The sequence below is a fragment of the Nannobrachium achirus genome, assembly GCF_963921795.1.
Source record: "Nannobrachium achirus genome assembly, chromosome: 11".
NCBI lineage: Eukaryota > Metazoa > Chordata > Actinopteri > Myctophiformes > Myctophidae > Nannobrachium > Nannobrachium achirus.
In genome coordinates this window covers 12,437,862-12,465,235 of record NC_137820.1, presented here as the reverse complement: position 1 = coordinate 12,465,235, position 27,374 = coordinate 12,437,862, and the positions used below count along the sequence as shown (strand labels likewise).

The window sequence follows — 27,374 nt, the reverse complement described above, 5'->3', positions numbered from 1 at the left end:
TTAGATCACCAATTAAGTGACAAAAGGGTTTCCTGTCTGAAAAGGGACACACACATGGTTATGCCGAAGGATAAATAAACAACACCACCATAGTAATATATCATCAAGTACAGACACAAATATTTCCGACATTAATTTATGAACCAAACACTCAACATCTCCTAAAACTGAGAACTCATCTCGTTGGCTTCTCGTTGTCTTGGGTTTATGCAAGAAACTGCACACAGCATGAAGGGGGTGGTCAAAGCAGGGTCCCCACAGAGCCCCAGGGGAGGGAGGGCGATCTCTTTTAGTGTCCCAGTCGCGATTCTTCCGTCCGCGTCCCGACGGGAGGACGGAGCGCCGCCAGGTAGCACCTAAACAAAACCTTAAAGCAGAAATAAGCAGTTTTCTGCTGACATAAGCAGGAATCATGCAATTGCTTATTTTTATTTTTTATTTTATTATATTCAGGCGGCTAACAATGCTCCCTAAAAAACTCTAGTCTCTGTGGCGCTTCTAGGAGCCGCAGTCTACCTCCAAAACTATTATTTTATCTGTAAGAAGCTCTGTCATTAGCAGCTCATTGGTGCATGAACCAGCCGACCGGGGCTAAAAGGATTGACAGACAGGTCAACCAATCTGAACAAGAACAAGAGGCGGTCCTGATTGGTCTGTTATTTTGGATGGGCACCCAGTTTAATCGACCAATGACAGAACTTCTCAAAGATAAAAATGATAGTTTTGGAGGCAGATTGTAGCCCCAGGAAGTGTCACACACACACAACATTTCTTTAGGAAGCATTGTTAGCCGCCTGAATAAAATACAATTTAAATACAAATTTTAAATAAGCAATTGCATGATTCCTGCTTATGTCAGCAGAAAACTTCTTATTTCTGCTTTACCCCTAACCTCTGTAACCTGCCGACGCTCCATCCCCCCCGCGGGTGAAATGAGTGCCTAACCTGCCGACCCTGGTGAAATGCTAACCTGAATAGAGATCGCCCTTGCTGCCCCAGGGTGCTTGAAGCGGTCTTCACATGTGAAGGTCGGCCAGTTTCCTCTTGCGGTAATTGAGAACCAGGTTGGAAGCGGTGAGCTGCGACGCGCGGCCCTTCTCCCAGCTTTGGAAGCCGTTGAGGCCGCTCTGCCCGGACCTGAACAGCGCCCTCTCCAGGCAGTCCAGGCGCTCCACCAACGCTGACGTGTCCTCGTTGTAGGCGTTCTGGGAGGAGTCCATCGTCCGCCGGAACCGGCCGATGAATGTCTGACAGAACAAATAGCGGGGGGAAAGGTTCTTATATTCTTACACTATAGCAGTGGTTCTCCACCTTTTCAAGCCGTGACCCCCAAAATAATCATATTTTAAATGGGGACCCCCCACCCTGATGAGCACTTTGTATAACAGTGATATTGTGAAAATAGCAGATCTACGTGCTCACAACGCCTTGCAAATCGGCTATTATAAGGTCCTTAAAATTTTGCCCATTGTCAGACCGACACTTTGTTTACATTCTAGTCTATTCTTTGATAGTGTTAGTTTAGGATGTAAACAAAGTGTCAGCCCGACAATGGCCAAAATGATTATTTTATCATTATTTTACGCTTTTTGTGGTCATTTTAGAATTGAAAAACATTATATGAAGCTTATTTTTTTATAAAATATTTTCGAAACATTATTTTTATTTTAGCATCCGTTTTTCAAGAAAAAGTTGACTATAGCTCCTTTAAATTGTCACTTTAGAAATGTGAATAAACCCCTCTATACAATTAAACTTTATGCTGGTTTGTGAGAGAACAATGTTACACATTTAAGTTAATCATCTGGGGACCCCCCAAAATAATTTGGCGACCTCCCTCCCCACAGGTTATGAACCACTGCACTATAGGACTACTCAAACATTTTCATGTTGGTTGGTTCTCAATATTGAGATCCACTGGTCCACTGCACTAGGAGAACAATGGTCTAGTCCAGTGGTTTCTCAAACCTTTTAATGTCAAGGACCCCCAAATTGACACTTACTGTATTAGCCCGCAGACGATTCCCCCATTCGAAAATATATATTTGATTTTACTGTAAACTTTTGCTGGTACCTAGAATAGGGTCAATGCAAAATAGTAAAATACAGTAGTGAATATAACCTTGAAACTTTTAAATCAGACCACATGTAAACCAATATCCTTTGGGACCTTTATAATCTTGCCTGACCCACTTAAAGTACCCATGGCACAGTGACTGGACCCACATAATTAAGAGATTCAAAAGATGCAGTATTCATCATTTCTATTACTTTTATTTTATTATTATTATTATTTATTTATTTGAGAAAACTGTCATTATGCTAAACATTCTAGATTGAAGGCAGGGCAAGATTTAATTTAGAGTACAAGGTTTAAAGGAGAACTTATATTATGTGAATCATCACATTCTATTATACAAATCTCTCACAAAACTTCCCAATGCATTGTGTGACAAAAGCTTGCTTTCTATATGCTGGAAAATTGCCGCTAGCCAGTAGCCAAAGTGAAATATCTTTTTTGATTAATATAACGCAGGCGGTGGCGATTTTCCAAGAGTGAGCTCTTGACTTTGGGAAGTCTTATGCCAGATTTTTTTGCATTCTAGTCAAACATAAAGTTGTTCAAGTTTCACAATAAATATGGGCAAAGTTCCCCTTTAACAACCTGAAATTGTCACACAGTCAAATAAGTTTAGAACATGGGCAAAAATCCAACATCAGATTTTCTTAAAAGCCATTCGTAGAGTACTGCAAGGTTAAAGACAATTAAGATAATATCATCTTACAGGGCACATCTACCCTTTGTCTCTGTCAATTCATGCGATCACAGCCAATCTGCCTGGCAACTGCATCAATCAATCAGTTCCCTGCTGCAATCTACCAAGTCTATATGATCTGATGTTGCCCTCTGGTGGTAGAATATTAAAATAGCATTCCCTAATGAATGTTTGTGTCATACACTAGGTGACTTTTAAGGTCACCCAAAGATTGTATTGGCAATATCCAATCTGCCTTACTGTATGTTGACAGAAATGCAATGACACTTGATCCAGCATGTTCTGCTTCAAACTAAACATAAAGCAAGGTAACAAAACCTTGAATTATAATTATCTTACTCCATTTTACATTTACAGAGTCACATATTTCTGAAAAAATTATGCACTGTGTAAATTTTATTATATCGTCACTGTCGGGCAGAAACCTTGTATCTCCAAGTTTCAAATTTGTAATTTTTTCACAAAGTAAAGCCCTGCTTCATCATACAAGGCTATTGCACAAAAGTAGTGAAAACAGCAGATCGGCTGTTTTCACTAGTTTAAATAATTTTTAAAATGATAAATACAAAACAAACGGTTTTGGACATACAAGGTTTTCACCCGACAACGACGATATGTAATATTTTGACTATTATTTTTTTTAACTTAAATGGTGCATTGCATTCTTGCGTTAATGTTGGCCATTTCATTAGCCAGTTCATCGTGGCAGAAAGCTTGGCAATAAATAGACTGATTAAGCTAGCCTGATGTGACACCATGGGAAGGTGTGCATTTATTTATTAGACCTAACAGTTGGAGCCAGACTACACGTTGAGTTATTTAGCACCGAGCTCCCTTGTAGATCTGAGCTCCTTGGCAGATGTGCTTTGCTTGCTTGAGTGCCAAAACATCATCCACTTACCTTGTAGAAATATACACATCATGCTTTCTGTACTTCCAATAAAAACAAAATGGCTTGGCGATTTTACTTCACTGCCACTTCCACTTGGAATGTAAAATAAAATCCAACAAAGGATCATTGTAAGGTAAATGAGCCCATGAACCCAAAATCACAGTCATGGAAATGACAGTACATGGATGGTAAAATTAGGGGTGTCGCTGAGACGATACAATGTCTCCTCGATATGCCTTTACAGAGATATCGTATATATTGTTTGTGATAAAATGAGGGAGCCTTATAAAAAATCCTGTTGAATAGTTAATACAGAGATTCATTGCAGAATTCATTTAAACCTGCATTTTGGTCTAAATCCATAGACTGTAAAAAAAACATGGACGGTGCGAAGCCATTGCTTTCTATGCTGCAAAAATTACGCTTTTTTGTTCCTTGTATGGGTGTCGCCATCATTGTTTTAATGGTACCCAAAGAATCATAAGGAATGCTATTGGCTGCTAGCCTAGTAAATGACCAACTTCCGTTATCCAGGAGGATTCCAGAACCGGAAGAGGGCGGGTACGAGGCTAATTGGCTGCCAGCGGTCGCGTGGAACAGCAGGGATACATGGGAGAATGTGGTGTTGAGCCTCCCGAAATAAAGCACACAAAGAACAACACAGCCGGCTGGTATCAGTTTAGTTGTCCACGCCCCCCGCAACTTTAGCATCAATTTTAACATAAATGGGACCATATTGCACAACCGCATATCATGGTGATTGAGAGGCAGTTATTTACTAGCAACAGGAACCATAAAGTATTTATGACGATGTTTATTAAGGTTAGAAAATCAAAGGGGGAAATGACTGGGGTCCAATGGAGAAATATTCTTTTTGGTACCTCGCGCGGGGAAAACAGCGCAACAAGCGGGCAATCATGGGATCTTTCTGTTCCGGGAACGCTTCATGAATAATCCAGGCAACAACACCCCTGTCTAAATCACTAGTTCTCAAACTTTAAAATGTAATGGTCTCCCCTTAACTCTGATAGGACAGTATACTTGTAAAGGTCAATTTAGACCTCCCAAAAGGAACCCAGAGTCCGTGGACCCCACTTTGCGGCCCACTTGTCCGTTACTCCTTTTCTTTTATTTTTTGTTACCATGTAGGTGGTTGTACTGTTAACTCATCTGCTGCCATTTAACAATACCTTCGTACTCTCATATGCCAAACTGTCTCCATAGACTTCCATGTAATTCATAGTGCACAGATCATGCACACCCATGCCTAGATAATGCACCACGTGTGTCCACATTGCTCACAGCTTTCAAACAAAAAAATCCGAATGGAAATCCGTTCAGGCATTCATGAGATAGCAGCCATTATGTTTTCCTAAAATGTAAACAAAGATGGCTGCCATGTTTGAAAGATGGGGTTGCTATGGGGGTTAAACATGCAATTTCGCGATCGCTATCATGCCTACTAAATGTTTTGGGGTCAAAAAAATTTTTTTTGAAAAAAAATCTTTTTTTTTTTTTTTTTTTAATTCTCGGGTTCCTCGGGCGTGGCAGGGTGGTACATCGCGAAATTCTCGTGTTCCTCGTTTTTGGCAGTTAAGTAACATGAAAATTAACCATAAAAACCAACATGAAAAGGAATCGTGATAAGATTGTGTATCGCGATACCGCTTAATGGAAACATATGGTGATATTGTATTTTTCCATATCATCGCCCACCCCATGGTAACATCCTAAATGTTGAGAGCGTAAATGCATTTTACTGTGTGCACAAGTATGTGTGATTATTTGTGTGCTAGTGTGACGGCCGAGGGGCTTTTGTTGTTTCTGTGGATTAGTGCTGGTAGGGGTAAGGTTACATTCACAAAGATCAGCACAACAGTGTTCAGTGGTACTGGTACTAAATAAGATAACGCTGATCTATTAGTTTCCTCCTGATTAAAGAAATGGTTGCTATACACAGGGTTTTTCTGAATCCATTGTTTTCATTATTTTACTTGGGTGGCTAAAACGATTTACAAGGTTCCCACCCATTTTTACCAATTAATTTCCAAAACTTTTCCAGAATATTTAACCCGATTTCTAGGACTATATAACAATAATTCAGCTCAATAACAAGTCGCTTACTCCTATGCGCAATGCCCAAAGACGGGTAGTGTATGCCAGTGGTTCTCAACCTTTTCAGGCCGTGACCCCCGAAATAATTATATTTTAACTGGGGACCCCGGCATAGCCGATCTACATGCTCACAACGCCTCTCAATTTTCACAATTTCTGCCTCTAATATGAGACAATTTGGCCAATGTTTAATTTGTCATTTCAGAGGTATTAGCCACTTCTTTTCGGTCCTTTCGTACTAGAAAAGATCAATGTGTAGATTAACAAAATCAATAACCAAAGACAATGCCATAGCTATTTTTTTCCAGGACCTTCCAGGACCCTTGATCAATTCCAAAACTTTTCCAGTACTGGAAAGATATTTTTCAAATTTCAAAATATTTCCAGGAATTTCATGACTGTGGGAACCATGGATTTATCGACCAAATTATATTTTGTATGACATTGGTTCATCGTATTCACCTGCAGTAATGTCCCTGCGATATCCGGGTTCTCTGGGCTGTCAAAGTGAAGCATCTGGGATCCCAGGCCATAATAGTAAGGCCCCATCTTATTCAGGTCCACTACTGTGGGGTCAGCATTGAACACGGTCCTCCAGCCTTCTCGGTACACCTTAGGAACTTCTACTGACACCACCCTCCGCTTCTTCTCATACAGACCTTTCACCAGCCACAGAGGAAGCTCCATCTTGGTACCCTGAGACGAAGGCGAGAAACTGAATTATGGCATGGTTAACAGTCTGGCCCAGGGGCTATATATATATATCTCCCGACCGATAGTATATCTTCCTTGTATTTCCTTTTTTTCCCACGACTGCAATTATGCAGCCGATATGGGCTGTTTTTTTTACTACTTTCAACCTGGCGTCTCTATTTTGGGCATTCCATTATAGGTGGAAGTACAACTATAAACTAATAATGGGACGGCCTGCCACCAGGCCGGACAGACCACATCATCACACTGGTGTCACTATGACTCAGCCATAACCCTACGGTCGCAGTTAACTATGAAAACTGGCACATCTTGTCTGTATCTTGTTCGTGAGTAACGCCTCTATGTCTATAGCTGACCTAAATGTCTATGGCTGATCTGTTGTGACATCCTCACCTGTTGTGACATCACCTGTCCATATATGGGCATTCCCACATGAAGTCGTGTTTAGGTGAACCACACCAACAGAATCTCTTTATGCCCATATATGGAGATCCCTCATGTCATCAATATTAAGCCCATATCTGGGAATGCCAATATAAATGTACATATTGTGTCAGTCTAACTAACCAGTGTAGCTGACACGACACGAGTCACACTTGCAAATGAATTCCGTCCTTGTCGCTTGCATGATCATAATTAAGCCCATAGCTTGGAATGCCCATATATGGACAATTGGACATATTGTGTGAGTCTCATGTGTTCTATAACATAAGACATCTGTGATGTCAGACGTCAGTCATATCCATATTTGGAAAAATATTTTGTCTAAATATTTTGAGATGGGGGTCCGTGGCCAAATACATATCATTTTGGGGGTCCTGCACATGAAAAGGTTTGAGCATCACTGACATAGAAACATAGGTTTTTTAAAAAACCTTAGAAGGATTTGAAATATTCAAAGACTTGCATTTTCATGATTTTTCAAAAATAGCAGATCTAAAGCTCGGCTCGCAGCGCAGCACTCTGTGCGAGCTTGTATACCTGCTATTTTTCAATAGTTAAAGCAAAAAGTGCGTAATAATGCGTTCCCAGTCTAAATGGGTTAAACCTCCTCCCCCTATGAAGAACATTCATGGGGGGGCCCGCAGTGAATCCTTGTACCCACAATACCCAGGGCCCAGACTTTGGTGTAACACCCCTGATAATCAGAAAATGGAACAACATAAACGGAAGACATTTGTATTAACATTAAATGAGTGTGTGTTGCATTGACAGCTGCTGCAGTCAAATGTCACACAGGCACACAGACACCCCTACATGTAAACACACAATTCATGTGTTTTTAACATTCAGCTCTGTGTTTACTGGTCAAAATGACTGATGTATAAAGGGGTCAAAACCATTCCACTTACTAAATCTGTAAACTATAATCCTCCTAAATATAAATGTAATAATGTAATAGATAGTGTTAATGTATCAAGGTGTAACTCTGAGTGTAAAAATGTAACCAAATAGACACTGTACATGTGTACAATCTCAAGAGTTAAATTGATAATAATAACAATATATTGTGAGGTCACAACATTATTATTAGGCTACTAGTCTTGTGCCCGGGGGGGCATGCACACTCACAGTATATGAGGGATTGAATGTAGGAGTCTCAGAAGTAATGTTGGAGAACCCAGAACGGTGCCCGTTGGGCAGAACAGTCAGTGTCACCATTGATGTTCAGTTGTGCAATACCCGTTGTATCAGTCTGTGATGTCAGTACTAAGATGTCAGAGTATGACGTCAGCATGTAGACAGCCATGGTGGTCGACACCGTATATTATCATCAGTGATGTCAGCATGCAGATAGACAGCGGACTCATCTCCAAATTTGGGCATTGTTTCAGCATGCGGCTGTACCATGGCGCCGCCGACACCATTTGGTATCAGTGATGTCAGCAAGCAGACAGACGGTCAGACATTTGCTAAATTAATAGTTAGATGTTAATTAATATGAATTATAATAACAACAATAATACAAACTTTATATGAGTTAGTTGACCTTGTACTAGTGAACTGTACTGTCATGATTGATTGATTGAAGACTTTATTAGAAGTTTGCAGTTTCATGACGGTACAGTTCACTGGCACAAGGTCAACTAAAAGGAGATCCTAGTAAGCACATGGCTTATTTGCACAGGAAACGAGTATCTCATAACATTGAATGACAGACGGATCAATCAATGAGCAGTTGGTAAAAAAAAAGGATTGGAGAGACATTCATAAAAATAAAGTGACCTTATTATTAGTTGTCAGTGACGCCAGATTTCATTGTTACTGAACTACCTTCATCTGGTATTATGGTATTATTATATACAAATTGCTCAGATTGGTTCAGACTGCAGGGAAGAACATAGGAGCAAGACAGCTCCCCTCTCTGCAGTCCATTTATGAGCAGACCACACTAAGACAGGCTCAAAAAATAGTTTTACGTGGAGAATTTATAGTGAACCTACATGGAACTATGTTAGGTTTAAAAAATCCTTTGTACCAGCGTCAACTAAAATGTTGAACGAGGCTCTGAAACAGCATTGATCGTGAGATAAGATCAACTACCATTTTGTGCACTGTGTAATGTTGTGTCCCCCCCTGTATGTATTTCTATGATGTCTTTTTTCATTGATGTTTTATGTGTGGCTGCAGCAGGGGTGAAAGCCCAAGCAAAATGTCCCTTGTGGACAATAAAGTTTACCTTAACTTACCTTATTATTTATATACATGATTTAATGACATTTCGTTGCATTGTTACAGTGTCTCATGGAGTGGAATAATGCCTTATACTGACCTCGGGGATGTCTTGCGTGTCACTGGACTTCTCCAGGAATCCCAGCCGCAGGAAGGCGCACTCAGTCCGGCTAGGCAGTCTCTCGTGAGAGAGCAGAATGTCATCGATGGAGAAGAAGTTCTCCTCCATTCCCACGCCGGGCGGCACGGGGAGATATGTCTGCGTCTCCATTAACAACGGAACGGGGCTCTGATGTGGAATTTAAATAGTTGTTTGTACTTAAGTGGTCTCTCACAGACAGACAGCACACCACTGCAGCTGTCAACACTTGAATCCACTTCCTGTTTCTTTCTTGTTTTAGCGCGCGCCGGCGGCGCCGCGCACTTCTAAACCAATCAGAGTGCTGCTAAGCGAGTCTAGGCAAATCGATTGCCGATAGTCAAAACAATCGCTCTGTGCAGGCTGAACAGAACACCTATGCAAACTTCTAATATACTTCAATCAATCAATCAATCAATAATCTTTTATACGTTTATGTGCCTTTGCACAAAATAAGTGCAAAGTTTGTTAATATTATTTTATTTGCAGTTGCAAATTCAACCATCAGGGGTCACAATATTACCATCCGAAAAGGAAAGAGTGGCCTCTATAATGCTTGGCAGTCATTTGAGGCTGCAGGTCTGGCACAAGTGGCTGGAAACTAAAAGGAATCATATAATACAGAGATGACAATGACGACAGGCTCTTCCAATGAGCCCTTGTGTTGCAACTGAAGCTAAATTTACCTAGAAATGTAATGGGAATATCAAATTAACATGCTGTATATCTCTATATAGGCTATCTGTATTGAATGCAATTACCTTAGTTAAAGGTGATACACCATGCATTTAAAAAGTATTTATGTCATATTGTTTATGTCCCAAAAACGTTTTTCAAAAGGTTTGAGGCTAAATTACCACTCCTGAATAGAGAGCCTCTCTCATTTTTGAATGGCTCTCAGAGCATTTCAGCTGCAGTACCACCTTTGGCCTGAACTGCGCCACCCCCCCTAAAATGTTTTTGAAAAAAAAAAAAAAAATTGAAAAAAAAAAAAAATGTTTTTGAAAAAAAAAAAAAAAAAAAAATCAAAAACGGCCGATGATGACGTCACAATCGGCAGCAAATCTGGATAGCCTGTTTTGAGAACCCGTGGGATACTTTTAACCTTCGCCTTCTCAAAACCAGAGAAAGACACAACGGTCAGAAATGGGACTTTGTGAGGATAGAAGGTGCTAGTGGGACCCCAAAAAAAGGTTTTAAAATAGGAAAAGTGAAATTTCATGGTGTATCACCTTTAACCCAAAGTCAAACTTAAAGGGAACAGACATCATCGTTTTTACATTTACCTTAGTCAACCCACAGTCAAAGTCTAAGCAGGAACCACAGGACAGCAATGTTGTTTCTTTTTTACATTTTAATATTATATATATATTATATATATCATTATCATTACTCATCCCACAGATTGCACATCAAAATCATCAGACATGTTAATTGGTGCCCCCAAAAAGCAGGCAGCCATTCACATCCTCTGAAAACAAAAATAAGTCTGCAAATGAAAAGAGTCAAATGAAATAAAGCCATAGTAAATGTAGGTACCATATTATTGTAGCTGTTTAGCTGAGAGGGCAGGCAGGCAGTACAGTATTGCATACTGTAACAGGAATTTGGGAGACTTACTGTAGTTAAGCCCTATTTATTGCTTCATCATATGACAGAGTCGCACACTGAGCTTGTAGATCTGCTATTTCCGATGTGTGACACCACCATACGGCGGAGCTTAAATTTGGCATTATTGGACATGTTTACACTGCTCAATCACACCAAACCAGACTGAAGTGGGCATCATTTCGCAAATATAGGTCATCTTCTTCCGTTGGCTGCAATGCCCATTATACATTGCCACATTGTGGCACAAATATGGGCAATGCAGTCAACAATTGGGTGTCATAATCGTTACAAAAGCCCGTTCCCATATTGGCATTCCAGGCCATATGTGCTGGCTTCATTTCTCACTCATTCACAAAACACATTTAGTGTGACTTGTAAACAAGTATGACCATTGCATTATGAGTACAGAGAACAGGGGCTGGATTTCCTGTTGGCTCAGAGAACTAGGAAGCCTTGGGAACTGCATTTCATCTTCAGTTCTTCATCAACATCCTTCCCAGTGAATGCCTATACCAGTCGTTCTCAGACTTTTTTATGTTCAAGAACCCCCATATAACTCTCAGAGTTACATACAGACCTCCCCTCCACGAACACTAAGGGACCCTATTTTGAGAACCACTGGCCTATAGGCCAAATATAACCCAGGGATGGAAATGTTTACTGACCTACACGCCAGCTAATAGTAATGTTTAGGTTAGTGTGGAGTTACCATTGAATGAATCACATTCAAATACCACCCCATAATATGTCTGAGGGTAGCAGCCAAAACCCTCTGAGAAATATGATACATCATTAGGTAGGGCATTCACGAATAGTGGTTTTTAGTATTCGAATTATTTGACCTCAAAGTATTCGAATAGTCGAATATTCGACAGGACTGGCCAAACTGTCAAATATTAAGCAAGAGGCGTACATTGTGAAAATAGCCGATCTACATGCTCACAACGCCTCGCAACGCGAGGCGTTGTGAGCATGTAGATCTGCAGAGCATGTAGATCAGCAGAGCATGTAGATCTGCTATTTTCACAATATTTATCTGCGGAACCGAGTCACATTAAATGTAATACCTACAATTCCAAGTGCTTGTCAGGGTGGGAACCCCCAGTTCAAATATGTTTATTTTGGGGGTCACGGCCTAAAAAAAATTGAGAACCCCTGGTATAGAGCATTAACAAATTCATCCACCAGGGGTATTGACAACTCATTCTTATGCCTTCCTATCTAGCCAAGCTTTATAAACCAAGAGAAAACAATAAAAATATTCAACATTGGTGAACAATGTCGAATAGTGACTTTGATATTCGAATATTCGAATATTTGGTGAATGCCCTATCATTAGGTGACTGTGGTTGGTAAGATTGTAAGACATTGTAAGATGAAAGACAAAACCGATAAAGATATAGACAGTCCTAGTGCTCTGGAGCTGTGAGGAAGCCCTTGACCCTGATCAGCAGCCTCCTCAAAGTCCAACGTTTGGTCTGAACGGTCTGCTGATGACCAGGTATCCCCTGAACCATCCTAGCAACAAGGTCAACTCTTTACCATTGATTTACGATGGAACTATTATACTGTTAGTTGTTCAAGGGTTAGGACAGCATGCACAAGCTATTCCTTTTTTATGTGACATTATTTAACGTGGTCAATACATATCTTTAACCGAAAGATGAGTTTTGGAATATTATTATTTTGCCTTTTATACAATCGTTGTGTGTTCTTATATTAAGGCCAAGTTAACAGCAAAAAAATGAATATGCTTACCTCTCTGTCCTAAAGCTTGTACTGTAAGACAACCTTGACCTTCGTACTAAGATCTATCATGGGATACCCAGCGCAGATCTGCTCATGTTTAAGAGGTATGTGGGTCACAAAATGGACCATTGATAATAGTGTCATCTAGCACAAATGGAACCATTGTTATTCCCAGCTATTGTCACTGTTATATTTGCTTACAATACCATTGTTTGTTTATATCTGTTTTGTCTTGTAGTAATCATCGTCGTACAGCGCCTCCTCCGTATATGAGAGACATTTCTGAATGGTGAGTTACGTCTGAGTTACATGACTCGAATATTAAACAAATATTGTTAAATATGAATGAATTAATAAATAAGCCCCATATAGTGGATCAACCGAGTCTTTATGGGATGTGTGGCTAACATCTCCAATTAGCCTCAGTCAATGGAATCAGAAATGGCCCAACCTCCAGCAGAAACACAACGTGGACAACTAACAGTAGCAGAAACCAGCGATTTACAACCTGTGGGGCCAGGGCCCACTGCTGGGGATATTGCAATTGGACCCCCAAATAATTGTCCAAACCAGGGGTCTTCAACGTTTTCAGGCCAAGGACCCCTTGGTTGAGAGAGAGATGAAGCAGGGACCCCCACAACCTTTTCAGAAATTCCATAGCTCCATTGTTTGACAGCACAATCATCAGTGTATTTTGGATTCATGTCAATTTGTGTTCTCAGATATCTAACCACTAACTGTCAATACTTGACCTTTCACTCTGTACTTAGTCTGCTCTTTTTCCCCTCTACACCAAACCTCTTTGCCGAAATAGCCGATCTGCTATTTTTTGCTAAAGTTCTCAGAATATGGACACTAGGGTTCAAGTGGTTGACATAACGTAAAAAAGGAGGAATAAAGTTTCTATTACACAACTATTTGGAGGACCCCCTGTAGTAACTCTGAGGACCCCCTAGTGGTCCCGGACCCCCTGTTGAAGACCCTTGATATAACATTCATATTAAAAAAAAAATGAAAATGGTGGCACTCGGGTGGTGCAGTGGTAAATAGGTTGTGGGTTTGAATCTACCGCGGTGCATCCGGCTTTGTGGAGCGTCTACAAACTCTACACACGAACACAACTGGTCCATGTTCGGGGATGGGAAGCCGGGCGGGGGAGGGAGGGTGATATTTGTCACTGCACGTACTCCTATGGGTGGGAGGGGGGGCGGCACCTGTCAGCAAGGAGTGTTCAGGAGGAGTAGGACGAAGGCTCTAAGTCCTCCCGGTGGGGGCTCCTCACTCGTACACGTGTGTGTGTGTGTGTACGCGCGTGTTTATAATTGTGGAAAGAAAAGTTATGGGAAAATGAGTTCTCTTTGTGACACCTAGTTGGATTATAAAGTGTACTACCTTAGTGCTCTAAGCCGGAACACTATCGTTTCATTGGTCATGAAAATAAACTATGAAAATGCGTGCGGCCCGTCAGATGGGTGGGCCATGAACACGTCTGAGATTTTCAAGGGGGCCCTGATCCAGAAAAGGTTGGGAACCGCTGGCATAGACCAAGAGGTGCCCCTCTCTTTCTCACACACACGCGCACGCACGCACACACACACACACACACACACACACACACACACACACACACACACACACACACACACACACACACACACACACACACACACACACACACACACACACACACACACACACACACACACACACACACACACACACACACACACACACACACACACAGACAAACACAGACAAACACGCACACAAACGTCATCCTCACAGACAAAAAAAAAATGCATACAGTCACACATGGCTGTCACAAGTGAAATGAATAACAACAAACAGCGTCTCATACCCACAGCAAAAGAAAAGAAAGAAAGACATCAGGCAGGTGAATAAAGAAGAGAGGTTATGTGTGCAGTACAATAATAATGTCATGTCGCTTCTCTGTGGTGCCTGTAAACATCATCAGCAAAGTAAAGGGAGGACTGCCAGTCTCACATACAGTAGGGAACATGGACATCTAGACTGTAAACGTTTCAATACACAGACCGACGCACGGCATTGTCCCAGTCAGCCATTCATTAAGACATTCCAGACCACACACACACACCCACACGCGCACACACACGCGCACACACGTCACACACGCACGCACGCACGCACATACTCACACACAGAGGCACACACATTAAGAGACGTTTTCAACATCTCCAATGCACACAATATACAGTACGAGCATAATCTACATTGCTGGCCCCCTTCCGCCCTCCCATGCAGATGGACTGAGCATATCGTCATTGTCGGGTGAAAACCTCTTATGTCCAAAACCGTTGGTTTTGCATTTATCATTTTTAAAAAGATTTAAACTAGTGAAAACAGCCGATCTACAAGCATTGTGTGCTTGTAGATCGGCTGTTTTCACTACTTTTGTGCGACGGCCTTGTATGATGAAGCGGGGCTTTACTTTACGAAAGAACATACAAATTTGAAACTTGGAGGTACGAGGTTTCCCCCCGACAACAACGATGTGGTCCATTACTATACCTGCTTCACTGCCACCCATCCCTTGTCTTTGTCCACCATTTCTGTTTACATTTTCTTTTCTTCACGTTCTTCCACACCCACAGATACAAGAAAAACATTGTCCCCCCCCCCCCAATGTCTTACACCCTTCCTTATTGTCCTCTAACAGTGTTTCAAAAGCGTTGTGATTGGTGAACAGTGTAGATCTACATAATGGGCGGAGGTGTGTGCGTGTGCGTGTGTGTGTGTGTGTGCGTGTGTGTGCGTGTGTGTGCGCGTGTGTGTGTGCGTGTGCGTGCGTGTGTGTGTGTGTGTGTGTGTGTGCGTGTGTGTTAGGGATGGGATGATATGAAAATTTCATATCACGATTGTTGTGACAAAAGAAATCGCGATTTACGATTATCGCGATAATCAAAATACATTATCCTGGGTGGAACATTTGCCAAAAAATAGCAGATCTACAAGCTCACAACGCATTGCGTTTTATTTTTTTTGGCAAAGACATTTGATAGAGAGTGAAAAAAAGACTGTATCAAGTACATAATTATATTATAAGTACCTTTAAGTGGTATCGGATATGCAGCTCGGCAAATAAAAGGTGAATTGATCCCAGTGCATGATGGAGGACGATATCACAATGAATTAAATCTCCACAATACGATTATCGCGAGTTTTTTATCACGATAAACGATAATATCGCTTAACGTCCCATCCCTAGTGTGTGTGGGTGTGTGTGTGTGTGCGTGTGTGCGCGTGTGTGTGTGGGCCATAACGTTTTGGTTATTCATCTCCGGTCCAGTGAGGGAGTGTGCGCTGGAGGACACAACTCACACGAGGGCAGGAAGGTGTGGAACAGGGGCAGAACTATAACGTAGAAGCACACTGGGAGCCAGTCCAATATGTCAGTGGTCCTCAAACCCTTTCATGTCAGCCCGCCTCGTTGTGAGCTTTTACATCTGCTTTTAAAACATCCAAAATCAAGTGATTCTGATGCTATATCAACTCATACCCTGGAACCCCCGTCAAAGGACCCCCTGGGAGTCCCCAGACCCCACTTTGAGTACCACTGCATCACGAGAGGCTGCTATTGTCGTTTTTTTTCCTTTTCTTTTTTTATCGTGAGACAAGAAGCCCACGGCATAATGCACAAGTTAGTAAAGTCTGTTGCTGTTTGGACATAGCAAACTCTCACAACGGGATAATCCTCCAATTACACGCTTCCTACTCCTTGCCATCATTGTTTAAAATCACTAACCTCCCCTCTCTCCGCATCCCATTTCATTATTATAAGGCCATGGGAGGGCTGATGGACACATGATTTACAGGCCTCACTCCCAATTCAAGATGGAAGGTTTGCTGCTCAAGGTCTGTGGAGAGCTGAGCATGCAGACACTGTAGGCAACTAGCTAGCGTGATGGGACCGTGCTCAGGGAGCCGGGGCTGGAGAGCAGTGGCTTTGGGTCTATGACGTTCAGACAACATGGAGAGGCGACTGGCTTTCTAGCTACCGTACCAAGAAGCGACTCTGTGTTAGCCTGAAGAGGCAGCTAGTAGCAGCAGCTTGCCATTATAGGGGGTCTTCCCGCGCGCGCGCGCGTGTGTGTGTGTGTGTGTGTGTGTGTGTGTGTGTGTGTGTGTGTGTGTGTGTGTGTGTGTGTGTCTGTTTGGTTGGGTGTCTTGGGTAGACGGGCAATGTTCTGTAGGTGTGTGTGTGTGTGTGTGTGTGGGGGGGGGGGGGTGTCGGTGGGGGCAGTGAGCAGAAGAATGTGGAACTTTGTAATGTACAATAGTATTGGTTTGACGGCTAACTCTTTTGGTTCAGTTCACAAGGAATAACTCTCTCAGTTATCAATTCCTTTAAGATAATTATGTTTGTTTTCTTTGATTGTTTCAACAGTTTTGGCTGTCTCTGTCCCGATATCCATGGCAGGATCAGGCCCTAGAGAGAGAGAGAGAGAAAGAGAGAGAGAGAGAGAGAAAAAGAGAGAGAGAGAGAGAGAGAGAGAGAGAGAGAGAGAGAAGGGGCAGAGAGACGGGGAGAGGGGGGGGTGAGCTAGGGAACAATGCATTAATCATGACTTGAGTAAAAACAGTTGAAATGCACAGATTTTATAAGCTTCATTAAATAGGCTGTAAACGGATAAAGAGATTGAAACAGCAGCTTAGCCTACAAGACTGAGAGTAGACATTGATACAGTGCATGCATGCCTGCCTGCTTGCGTGCACGTGCGTGTGTGAGTGAACACTAACATGAGCTTTTGCGCCACGGTATGTGTATGGGCACTGCTGGGCAGTCATCAGTGGTGGAAAATACAAGTACATTTACTTAAGTACCGTACTTAAGTACAATTTTACTTGATACTTTACTTGAGTATTTCCAATTTCCAATGCTTGTACTTCTACTCCACTACATCTTGGATCCTAATATTGTACTTTTACTCCACTACAATTATTTGAAAAATGTAGTTACTAGTTACTTTGCAGATATAAATCATATTATATTCTAAAACGGAATCAGTTTATATCAAACCCAGGTGCGTTATTTCTTGCCACAGTGTTCCACAGTGCCCAATGATCTGCACCTGTGTTGTTTCTGCAGCACGGCCGGGAACTACTTTCTTGTAGCTGGGGACTACTTTCTTGCAGAGCAGACCTTATAGTGTATAATAGTGAAATAGAACAGTTTTAATTGGTACGGTACATGTCTATGATTTTTCATGTTGCCATATACCATATTGTAACCGTTTTAGAAAAGCAATAAGTTGAGGCTTGTGGTTAAGGTGAGGCTTGTGGTTACTTGTGGCTTGTGGTTACCTGTATTTTACACCGGCTGAGAGGGGGTTGGCTACGCCTCTCAGCCAGTGTAAAATACCAGGTAACCACTCGCCTCTTGTGGCTTATTGCTTCATTATAAAACATACATAAACCACTTTAGCCCTATTTTATACTTTGGCTATTTGAAAATAGCTGATCTACAAGCTCACAACGCGTCACATCGCGACGCGTTGTGAGCTTGTAGATCTGCTATTTTTCAAACATTGTGTAGGCTACTTTCACTTTGGGTACTTTAAGTACTTATTGATGCCAATGCATTGATACTTTGATACTCAAGTACATATTGCATTCCCGTACTTATACTTCTAAGGGTGCCCTCACACCAAAATACCTATGAGAGTGGAATCCGCGTTCCGCCATGCATGCATTTCAATGAGAATGGAGCGTTTTTTTGCAGAAATCCTCTGCTGGCATGAAACCGCTTCACTCTCATTGAAATGCATTGGCGGAAGGCGGATTCCACTCTCATAGGTACCTTTACCTTCCAGGAGTGTGTGAGTCATGCGTCTTACCTTCAGCAGTGTTCAGAGTGTCCCCGGCAGTCAGTCAGATGGGTGTTCAGGGCAGGAGCGATTAATCTCAAACCATGAGTCTATACAGCTGCACAACACACACACACACACACACACACAAGAGAAAGAAACCGTTTTTTGCATTTCCAATTGTCTACAGTAGGGCATTCACCAAATATTTGAATATTCTAATATTTGAATATCAAAATCACTATTCGACGTGGTTCTTATTGTTTTCTCTTAAAAAAATATATAGTTTATAAAACTTGGCTAGATAGGACGTCATAAGAATGAGTTGTCAATGCCCCTGGTGGATGAATTTGTTAATGCTCTATACCAGGGGTTCTCAAACCTTTTTAGGCCGTGACCCCCAAAATAAACATATTTGAACTGGGGACCCCCACCCTGACAAGCACTTGGAATTGTAGGTATTACATTTAATGTGACACAGATACATATTGTGAAAATAGCAGATCTACATGCTCACAACGCCTCGCAACGCGAGGCGTTGTGAGCACGTAGATCGGCTATTTTCACAATGTTCGCCTCTTGCTTACTTAATATTTGACAGTTTGGCCAATCCTGTCGAATATTCGACTATTCGAATACTTTGAGGTTGAATAATTCGAATACTAAAAATCTACAGTGCAATATTTTTAACCCATTACGACCCGGAATTATTTCATACTTTGGCTATTGAAAAATAGCAGATATACAAGCTGTGAAAATGTGTACAAATCTTTGAATATATGTATTTTTAAAGCAAACATTTGTAACTAAAATATTTGGTTCTGTGGAGGGGCGGGGGGGCCTGATAGGGGCCCATAATATTTCGAGATTGGGGTCGACGCCAAATACATTTACTTCTAGCGGGGGTCCTTGACATGAAAAGGTTTGAGAACCACATGATAGAAACATGAGTTTTTCAAAAACCTTGCAAGGATATAGAAGATTTAGATTAGAAGATCTGCTATTAAAATCGGGTCAATAGCAGATCTATTATGATTCTATATATGTGCAATAACCATCCGACCAGTCCACTGCGAAGTTGCCATGTGTAAACTGTCCATGAATATTAAGAAATACACAAATCTCTGTATCTGTCCGTCTAGGATAATGGGTACTGCCCTAAGTACTTTGACAACGGGTACCATGGGTATTACATAACCCAGTGGTTCCCAAGCCACTTATGACTTGCATACTATACTTCTCATCTTACAACTGATAGCGAAAATAGCCAATTTACAAGCTTACAGCGCCTCGTGACACATTGTGAGCTTGTATGCCAGGCAGCAATTTTCCATTATGTATTAATAACTTTCAAAATTTTTTTTTATTTATTTATGTTTTTATTTATTTATTTACTAGCCACTTTGACTGGTAAGCCAAAAGGTTAGCTATGTACAGTTACAGGTTGATAGAGTCAGCAAGACCAGTTGGGCTGATACCACATTGAGAACATACAGGCTACAGGTGTGACTTGGTGCAACATGTACAATTTTGGACCACCTTCAAAAGTGTGTGTGTGTGTGTGTGTGTGTGTGTGTGTGTGTGTGTGTGTGTGTGTGTGTGTGTGTGTGTGTGTGTGTGTGCGTGCGTGCGTGCGTGCGTGCGTGCGTGCGTGCGTGCGTGCGTGCGTGCGTGCGTGCGTGCGTGCGTGCGTGCGTGCGTGCGTGCGTGCGTGCGTGCGTGCGTGCGTGCGTGCGTGCGTGCGTGCGTGTGTGTGCACACGTGTGTGTGCTTGTGTGTCCTTGTCAGTGTTGTTTTTGACAACAAATTTTGATTTAGTTTTAGTCATAGTCTTTTTAATAAAATGTCATTTAGTTTTAGTCATAATTTATTCACCTGAAGAGTTTTAGTTTTAGTCAAATTTTAGTATATCATAAGATTTTAGGTGACTAAATCTATAGTTGATTTAGTCAACTGAAATGTATTTTGGCAGGCCCTGATGACATTGTAATGACTGATACACTTGGTTGTGTGCAGAAAATAGCAGATCTACCACCTCACAATGCAAGCTTGTAGATCGGCTATTTTCAGCACACAACACCTGAGAGCAACCAAACATAAAATGACTCACTTCTCCACTAGTCCCTCCCTAACGTTTTAGTCTAGTTTTTATTTTGTTGACGAAATTGTCAATATATTTAGTCTTAGTTTTAGTCATCACAGCTTAGTTTTTATTTCGTTTTTTATTTCGTTTTCGTCAGTGAAAAAAGCGCAGTCGACAAACATTTTTCGTCATAGTTTTAGTCGACAAAATTGACACTGGTGCGTGTGTGTGTGTGTGTGTGACTGAAACTATCTTACCTTTTGTGGTAGATGCAGAGGCACGGCAGTCTGGCTATAGTGTCCCCTTGCTGCAGTTCCTCTAGACAGATCACACATTCGCCAGCATCCCTCGCCAACACATCATCTGGGATAACACACGCACGCACGCACGCATGCACACACGCACGCACGCGCGCGCACACACACACACACACACACACACACACACACACACACACACACACACACACACACACACACACACACACACACACACAGAGTGAACATTAGAATGCAATGACGGCAATGTCAGAGAGACTTATCCACTTTCACCCCCGGCACCACTATTTTGGGCATGTCATTATTATACTGTCGGTGGAACTTTCGAAATGTTTTCTAAAGAGCTGTTGTTGAAATGTTTTGAACTTGAACCCCATAGCGTCCATATTCTGGGGGAAAACATTCGCCAGAAATAGCAGATCAGCAATAGTTGGGTGAAGAGGTAGATGGAAAAAAGTGGCCCAGCTACAGTTGTAGTTAGGGAAAATTAGCAGAATATCTGTCAAATCTAGGAATAAATTCCTTACCAAACAATTTCTTCACCAATGTGTTTGTAAAGGTGTCTAGTAACATATCTAACAAAGATTGAAATTCAACATCCCTAGGAAAATCTTTGTCAGCTAGGGTAATTCTGGGTCTCATTCACTTACTATATACACTGTACTATGAGGGGAAAAAATTACTCCCAAAAAACTTGCTTTAAGTGGAATGTGAGGGGTCTAACTAGGTGTTTTTAATTATTCTGAATCCATTGCAAGCATTGGTTTTGAAACGAAAAACATTCCGTGGGCTAAAGATGGACCCCCATACCACTGTGAAAAGTGATGACTCATCACTAAACCATCATTTTTATTTATTGATTTTTGCCCAATGAATGTTTTCCATTCAAAACAAATGCTTGCAATGGATTCAGAATAATTATCATCCCACTTAAAGCATATTATTTGGGAGTCATTTTTTCCCTTATAGTATAGTGTATAGTGAGTGAATGAGACCAATAATTACCCTAGCTGTCAAAGATTTTCCTAGGGATGTTGAATTTCAATCTTTGTTAGATATGTTACTAGACACCTTTACAAACACATTGGTGAAGAAATCGTTTGGTAAGGAATTTATTCCCAGGTTTTTATTAATATTCCCTGACTATTGCAACTCTGTTTCACTAAAGACTAGAGCAGTGGTTCTCAACCAGTGGTCCGGGGACCACCAGTGGTCCTTGAGGGGGTTCCAGGTGGTCCCCAGCTAAATGATGGAGCGTTGGTGACCAAATGGACACTTATAGGTCTTTAACTCTTGAGAGCGTAAAATGAAACCAAATGGACCCTTAAGGGTTACATTTTACGCTCTCAGGAGTTAAATGATTGTCTACACAATTAGAGAATTGTTATTTTGATCAACGTTGGCCTGTTATCTCTCCTACGGTACAAACATCAATACAGCATGGAATTGTGGAAAAAAATCGTATCCAACGATGACCAGATATTCTACGTTTTGGGTCTGAGATAGCCTGGTTCCAGACCCTGAATCGCTAGCCACGCCCCTTTAAAAATATGTTTTAGGGCAGGCGATTGGGCAATAATAGAGTGAAAACGAAATGTCAATTCAGTCTGAGAGGCTAAATCTCATCAAATGGTGGTCCGTGGCTCACATGCCCAATAAATAATGGACTTTTTTTTTTTTATATAATTTAGAGTAGCCAATTATTTTTACCCCTTTATCGCCCCAATTTAGTCGTTATACCAATTGATTCCTCCCCACACACATTTCTGTGTTGTCACTGCTGTGGTATCCTACTGACTCACCTGCCAGTGAGGAGCCCCCACCAGGAGGACGCAGAGCAGGGTTCACCAATAGGCGGCCCCGCGGGCCGCAACTGGCCCCCACCAACCCCAGTGTTAATGGTGGTATAAGAGCAGCAACAACACTAGTATATCGTTGTTGTCGGGTGGAAATCTTGTATCTCCAAATTTGTATGTTCTTTAGCAAAGTAAAGCCCTGCTTCATCATTCAAGGCCGTCTCACAAAAGTAGTGAAAACAGCAGATCTACAAGCACACAATGCCTCGCAAGTACATTTTATAGATGATAAATACAAAACGGTTTTGGACACAAGGTTTCCACCCGACAACGACTATATGCTATAAATATAAGGTGCTGGGAGTGAAAATTATAATGTAGGGGTGCCTCGGATTAAAATAATATTCATGGGGTGCCCTGAGACAAAAAAGTTTGGGAACCCCTGACACAGGGCTTAAGTGGTTAAAGTACAACAACATCTACACTCAGAATATACACAGACACAGCCTATAGATACTGTGTATAGGTCATTACATTTTTCTCAAAATGATTTTTGTTTTTACATTGTGAAATGATTTAAAAAAATGATTTAAAAAATGTTGCCAAAAAGAGAGAGAGAAAAAAAAATGCTGACATTGACGTGACTCCTTTCTAAATAATAGGACTTGTTATTGCATTGGGTTCCGCCCTCTGTTCAACTCAGTGAGTTGAGAATGGAAACACTGCCGTCATGTGGATTCTTTCATATCACACTGTAACACTGTTAGTGAACAAACACTCGGTGGGAAGGATTCCTGTCACAATATAGAGCCGTTTTACACTGTTACTGAACAAGCACTCTATAGCAATGATTACTGTGACAACGTGGAGCAGTTTAACCCTGCTAGTGAACACACATACTGTGATTCCTACCTTGAGGCAGCAGTAGCAGCAGCGGCAGCAGTGTTGTTTCTCCAACACAGACTGGTTGGACTTCCTGGTCAGGTGAGCAGGCTGGGTGTGAATTCCTTGGCTACAGCGACATCTGTTGATGGGGACCTACTGATTGGTTTTATTTCACCAGACTCTACCTAGCTCCAGTGGGTTGGGGCGGCCGCGGCCGCTTCGCGGCCGCTGCCAGAGCACGCAGTCCGGCTTGGGTGCCCTCCGAGACCTCGGTGTCTGAGTCTGGAGCTCTGTGAAAAAAAAGAAAAAAGAAAAAAAGCCAGCTGCTGAGCGGGCGTGCGTGCGTGCGTGCTTGCGTGCGTTCAGTGCAATGTGAATGCATGTGACCAATTGATAGGAAGATAGATAGATACGTAATAAACATGAACTAAAAGGAGATCCCAGTAATGTTTTTGGCTTATTTCCACAGGGAAGTCATTCATGAATGAACGAATTATTGATATAGGACTGTCATAGGTACAGTGTCATTGACAGTACAGTTCACTGGTACAAGGTCAACTAAAAGGTGATCCTAGAAAAGACTAAGTCAGGGGGAAACAATTTAAAAAATAAAACAATAAAAACAGCCGATCTACAAGGCTGCATGTGGGCTTGTGGATCAGCTGTTTTGGGTAAATGTGGGTTTGTATTGATCCCTTTATCGAGTGATTGATTGAAGACTTTACGACAAGTTTCATGACAGTACAGTTCACTGGTACAAGCTCAACTAAAAGGAGCTTTATTTATTGAATGAATTATTTCCCTGTCTCCACACCAGGCCCAACTGCGCCGCCACTGACTGATAAATTGCGACCGTCGGGTCGCAGTTACTATCGAAACCTCGACCGGCTGTCTGTCTGTCCGTCACACTTTTGCCCTGCTCATATCTCTGCAACCGCTGCCCCGATCCGTGCCAAATTTGGCACACACAGTCCTTGCCTGCCAAACTACGATTCTCACATGGCCCTCCTCTTCTAGCGCCACCATGAGGCCAAAACTCATTCTGGACACTGCTCCTACAAATCTTGCCCTAAAATCACACAAATCGGTACACACTTGCTCTACGCTCATGTCATCAACATGGATCTGTCCCATGTAGCGCCACCTTCAGGCCGATTTTTTTAAACCCATTTTTGGACACTACTCCTACAGATTTTGCCCTAAAATCACGCAAATCGCTACGCAGTCAGTATATATTAGGGAGTCTTACTGGTTTAATTATTTATTTCCCGACTATGTTTCCGAGACTGATTATTTATTTATTTATTTCCCGACTATGTTTCCGAGACTGATTATTTATTTATTTATTTATTTCCTGACTGTTTCCGAGACTGATTATTTATGTAATTAATTATTTATTTATTTCCGCCCCTGGACTCCGCCCCCCCCAGGCGTCTGCCTATCGATCGGCTGGGCTTTAAAGAGCCATAACTCCGTTTTGCAGCGTGCTACCGTCTCCAAACTCGCTTTCTGGCTTCTCGTGTTACATACAAGCTCACGGAAGCTCCATCCAACTTCTGCGCAATGCATTATGGGATGTTGGAAAGTTGTGGATACTAGCAACAGAGTATTTAAATAAATAAATAAATAAATAAATAAATATATAATGAATGAACGAACACATGAATAAATAAATAAATAAACAAAGAAAGTGTGTGTGTGTGTGTGTGTGTGTGTGTGTGTGTGCGCATGCATGCATGCATGCGTGCGTGCGTGCGTGCGTGCGTAATTACTGCCTCCTCGTTAAGAACCCCACACATTTAGGCAAATTCTTTCTTTCTTCCTTCCTTCCTTCCTTCCTTCCTTCCTTCCTTCCTTCCTGTAAATGAGGCCGCATGACAAGCGTTCTCGTCACCGCGCTGACGGGGTAATTACACGCAAATACAAGGGGTGGAGTTGAACTTAACGAGTGGGCGTGGTTTCAACTACAAGCTCACAACGCGTCACATCAAGACGCGTTGTGAGCTTGTAGATCTGCTATTAACGAGTGGGCGTGGTTTCAACAAGAGGGAGGACTCTGACTTAACGAGTGGGCCTAACGTAATGAGTTTTGTGGGCGTCGCACGCATTAATTATGTAAATTAAGCCGACTTATGCAAATGGGGGGGCGGGGCATGGTTTGGAAATGCGTGTGGGCGTGGTGCGTGCGTGCGTGTGCGCCTCAATTAATTAATTAATTAATTAATTAATTAATTAACTGCCTCCTCGTTAAGAACCCCGTAAATTTAGGCAAATTCATTTCCTTTCTTTCTTTCTTTCTTTCTTTCTTTCTTTCTTTCTTTCTTTCTTTCTTCCTTCCTTCCTTCCCCTTCCTTCTAAATAAATACATAATTAAATAGCGGGGGTCCCCGAGGGTGTCATCGCGTGCGGGGCGGCGAGCCTGATTATTATGTAAATGAGGCTGCATTAATTATGTAAATGAGGTCGGGTGTGGTCTGCATTAATTATGTAAATGAGGCTGTTAAGTGGCGTTTCCCAGCGCGTAAAATATGCAGACGACCGTATGTAAATGAAGGGGAGGAGCTTAGTCGACGTATGCAAATTGGGGGCGGGGCATGGTTTGGAAATGCATTTGGGTATGGTTCGCATACATTATGCTCGCATACATTATGCTAATGAGGGCGTTAAGGTGGGTTTCCCAGCGCGTAAAATATGCAGACGACCGTATGTAAATGAAGGGGAGGAGCTTAGTCGACGTATGCAAATTGGGGGCGGGGCATGGTTTGGAAATGCATTTGGGTATGGTTCGCATACATTATGCTTGCATACATTATGCTAATGAGGGCGTTAAGGTGGGTTTCCCAGCGCGTAAAAAATGCAGACGACCGTATGTAAATGAAGGGGAGGAGCTTAGTCGACGTATGCAAATTGGGGGCGGGGCATGGTTTGGAAATGCGTTTGGGTATGGTTCGCATACATTATGCTCGCATACATTATGCTAATGAGGGCGTTAAGGTGGGTTTCCCAGCGCGTAAAAAATGCAGACGACCGTATGTAAATGAAGGGGAGGAGCTTAGTCGACGTATGCAAATTGGGGGCGGTGCATGGTTTGGAAATGTGTGTGGGTGTGGTTCGCATAAATTATGCTAATGAGGCTGTTAAGTGGCGTTTCCCAGCGCGTAAAATATGCAGACGGCCGTATGTAAATGAAGGGGAGGAGCTTAGTCGACGTATGCAAATTGGGGGCGGGGCATGGTTTGGAAATGCATTTGGGTATGGTTCGCATACATTATGCTCGCATACATTATGCTAATGAGGGCGTTAAGGTGGCTTTCCCAGCGCGTAAAAAATGCAGACGACCGTATGTAAATGAAGGGGAGGAGCTTAGTCGACGTATGAAAATTGGGGGCGGTGCATGGTTTGGAAATGTGTGTGGGTGTGGTTCGCATAAATTATGCTAATGAGGCTGTTAAGGGGCGTTTCCCAGCGCGTAAAATATGCAGACGGCCGTATGTAAATGAAGGGGAGGAGCTTAGTCGACGTATGCAAATTGGGGGCGGGGCATGGTTTGGAAATGCATTTGGGTATGGTTCGCATACATTATGCTCGCATACATTATGCTAATGAGGGCGTTAAGGTGGGTTTCCCAGCGCGTAAAAAATGCAGACGACCGTATGTAAATGAAGGGGAGGAGCTTAGTCGACGTATGAAAATTGGGGGCGGTGCATGGTTTGGAAATGTGTGTGGGTGTGGTTCGCATAAATTATGCTAATGAGGCTGTTAAGTGGCGTTTCCCAGCGCGTAAAATATGCAGACGACCGTATGTAAATGAAGGGG

At 42.1% G+C, this 27,374-nt stretch overlaps 1 protein-coding gene and 1 long non-coding RNA gene across 2 annotated transcripts; both read right to left on the bottom strand.

The window, feature by feature from the left end:
• Positions 1-1,016: 1,016 nt before the first annotated feature.
• gins3 (GINS complex subunit 3) lies at positions 1,017-9,515 on the bottom strand (the record flags this gene model as incomplete). Its single annotated transcript, XM_080736856.1, has 3 exons — positions 9,272-9,515; positions 6,247-6,480; positions 1,017-1,247 (listed from the first exon to the last, which is right to left on the bottom strand). Exons 1-3 carry the CDS (start codon positions 9,440-9,442, stop codon positions 1,017-1,019), a joined length of 636 nt encoding a protein of 211 aa, XP_080592982.1. The 5' UTR covers positions 9,443-9,515.
• A 5,745-nt stretch (positions 9,516-15,260) lies between these two features.
• Positions 15,261-23,771, bottom strand: LOC308293536. The gene is made up of 4 exons (XR_013962478.1): positions 23,586-23,771; positions 20,857-20,962; positions 18,547-18,634; positions 15,261-17,138 (listed from the first exon to the last, which is right to left on the bottom strand). It is a non-coding gene; the product is annotated as an uncharacterized lncRNA (long non-coding RNA).
• Between the last annotated feature and the right edge of the window lie 3,603 nt (positions 23,772-27,374).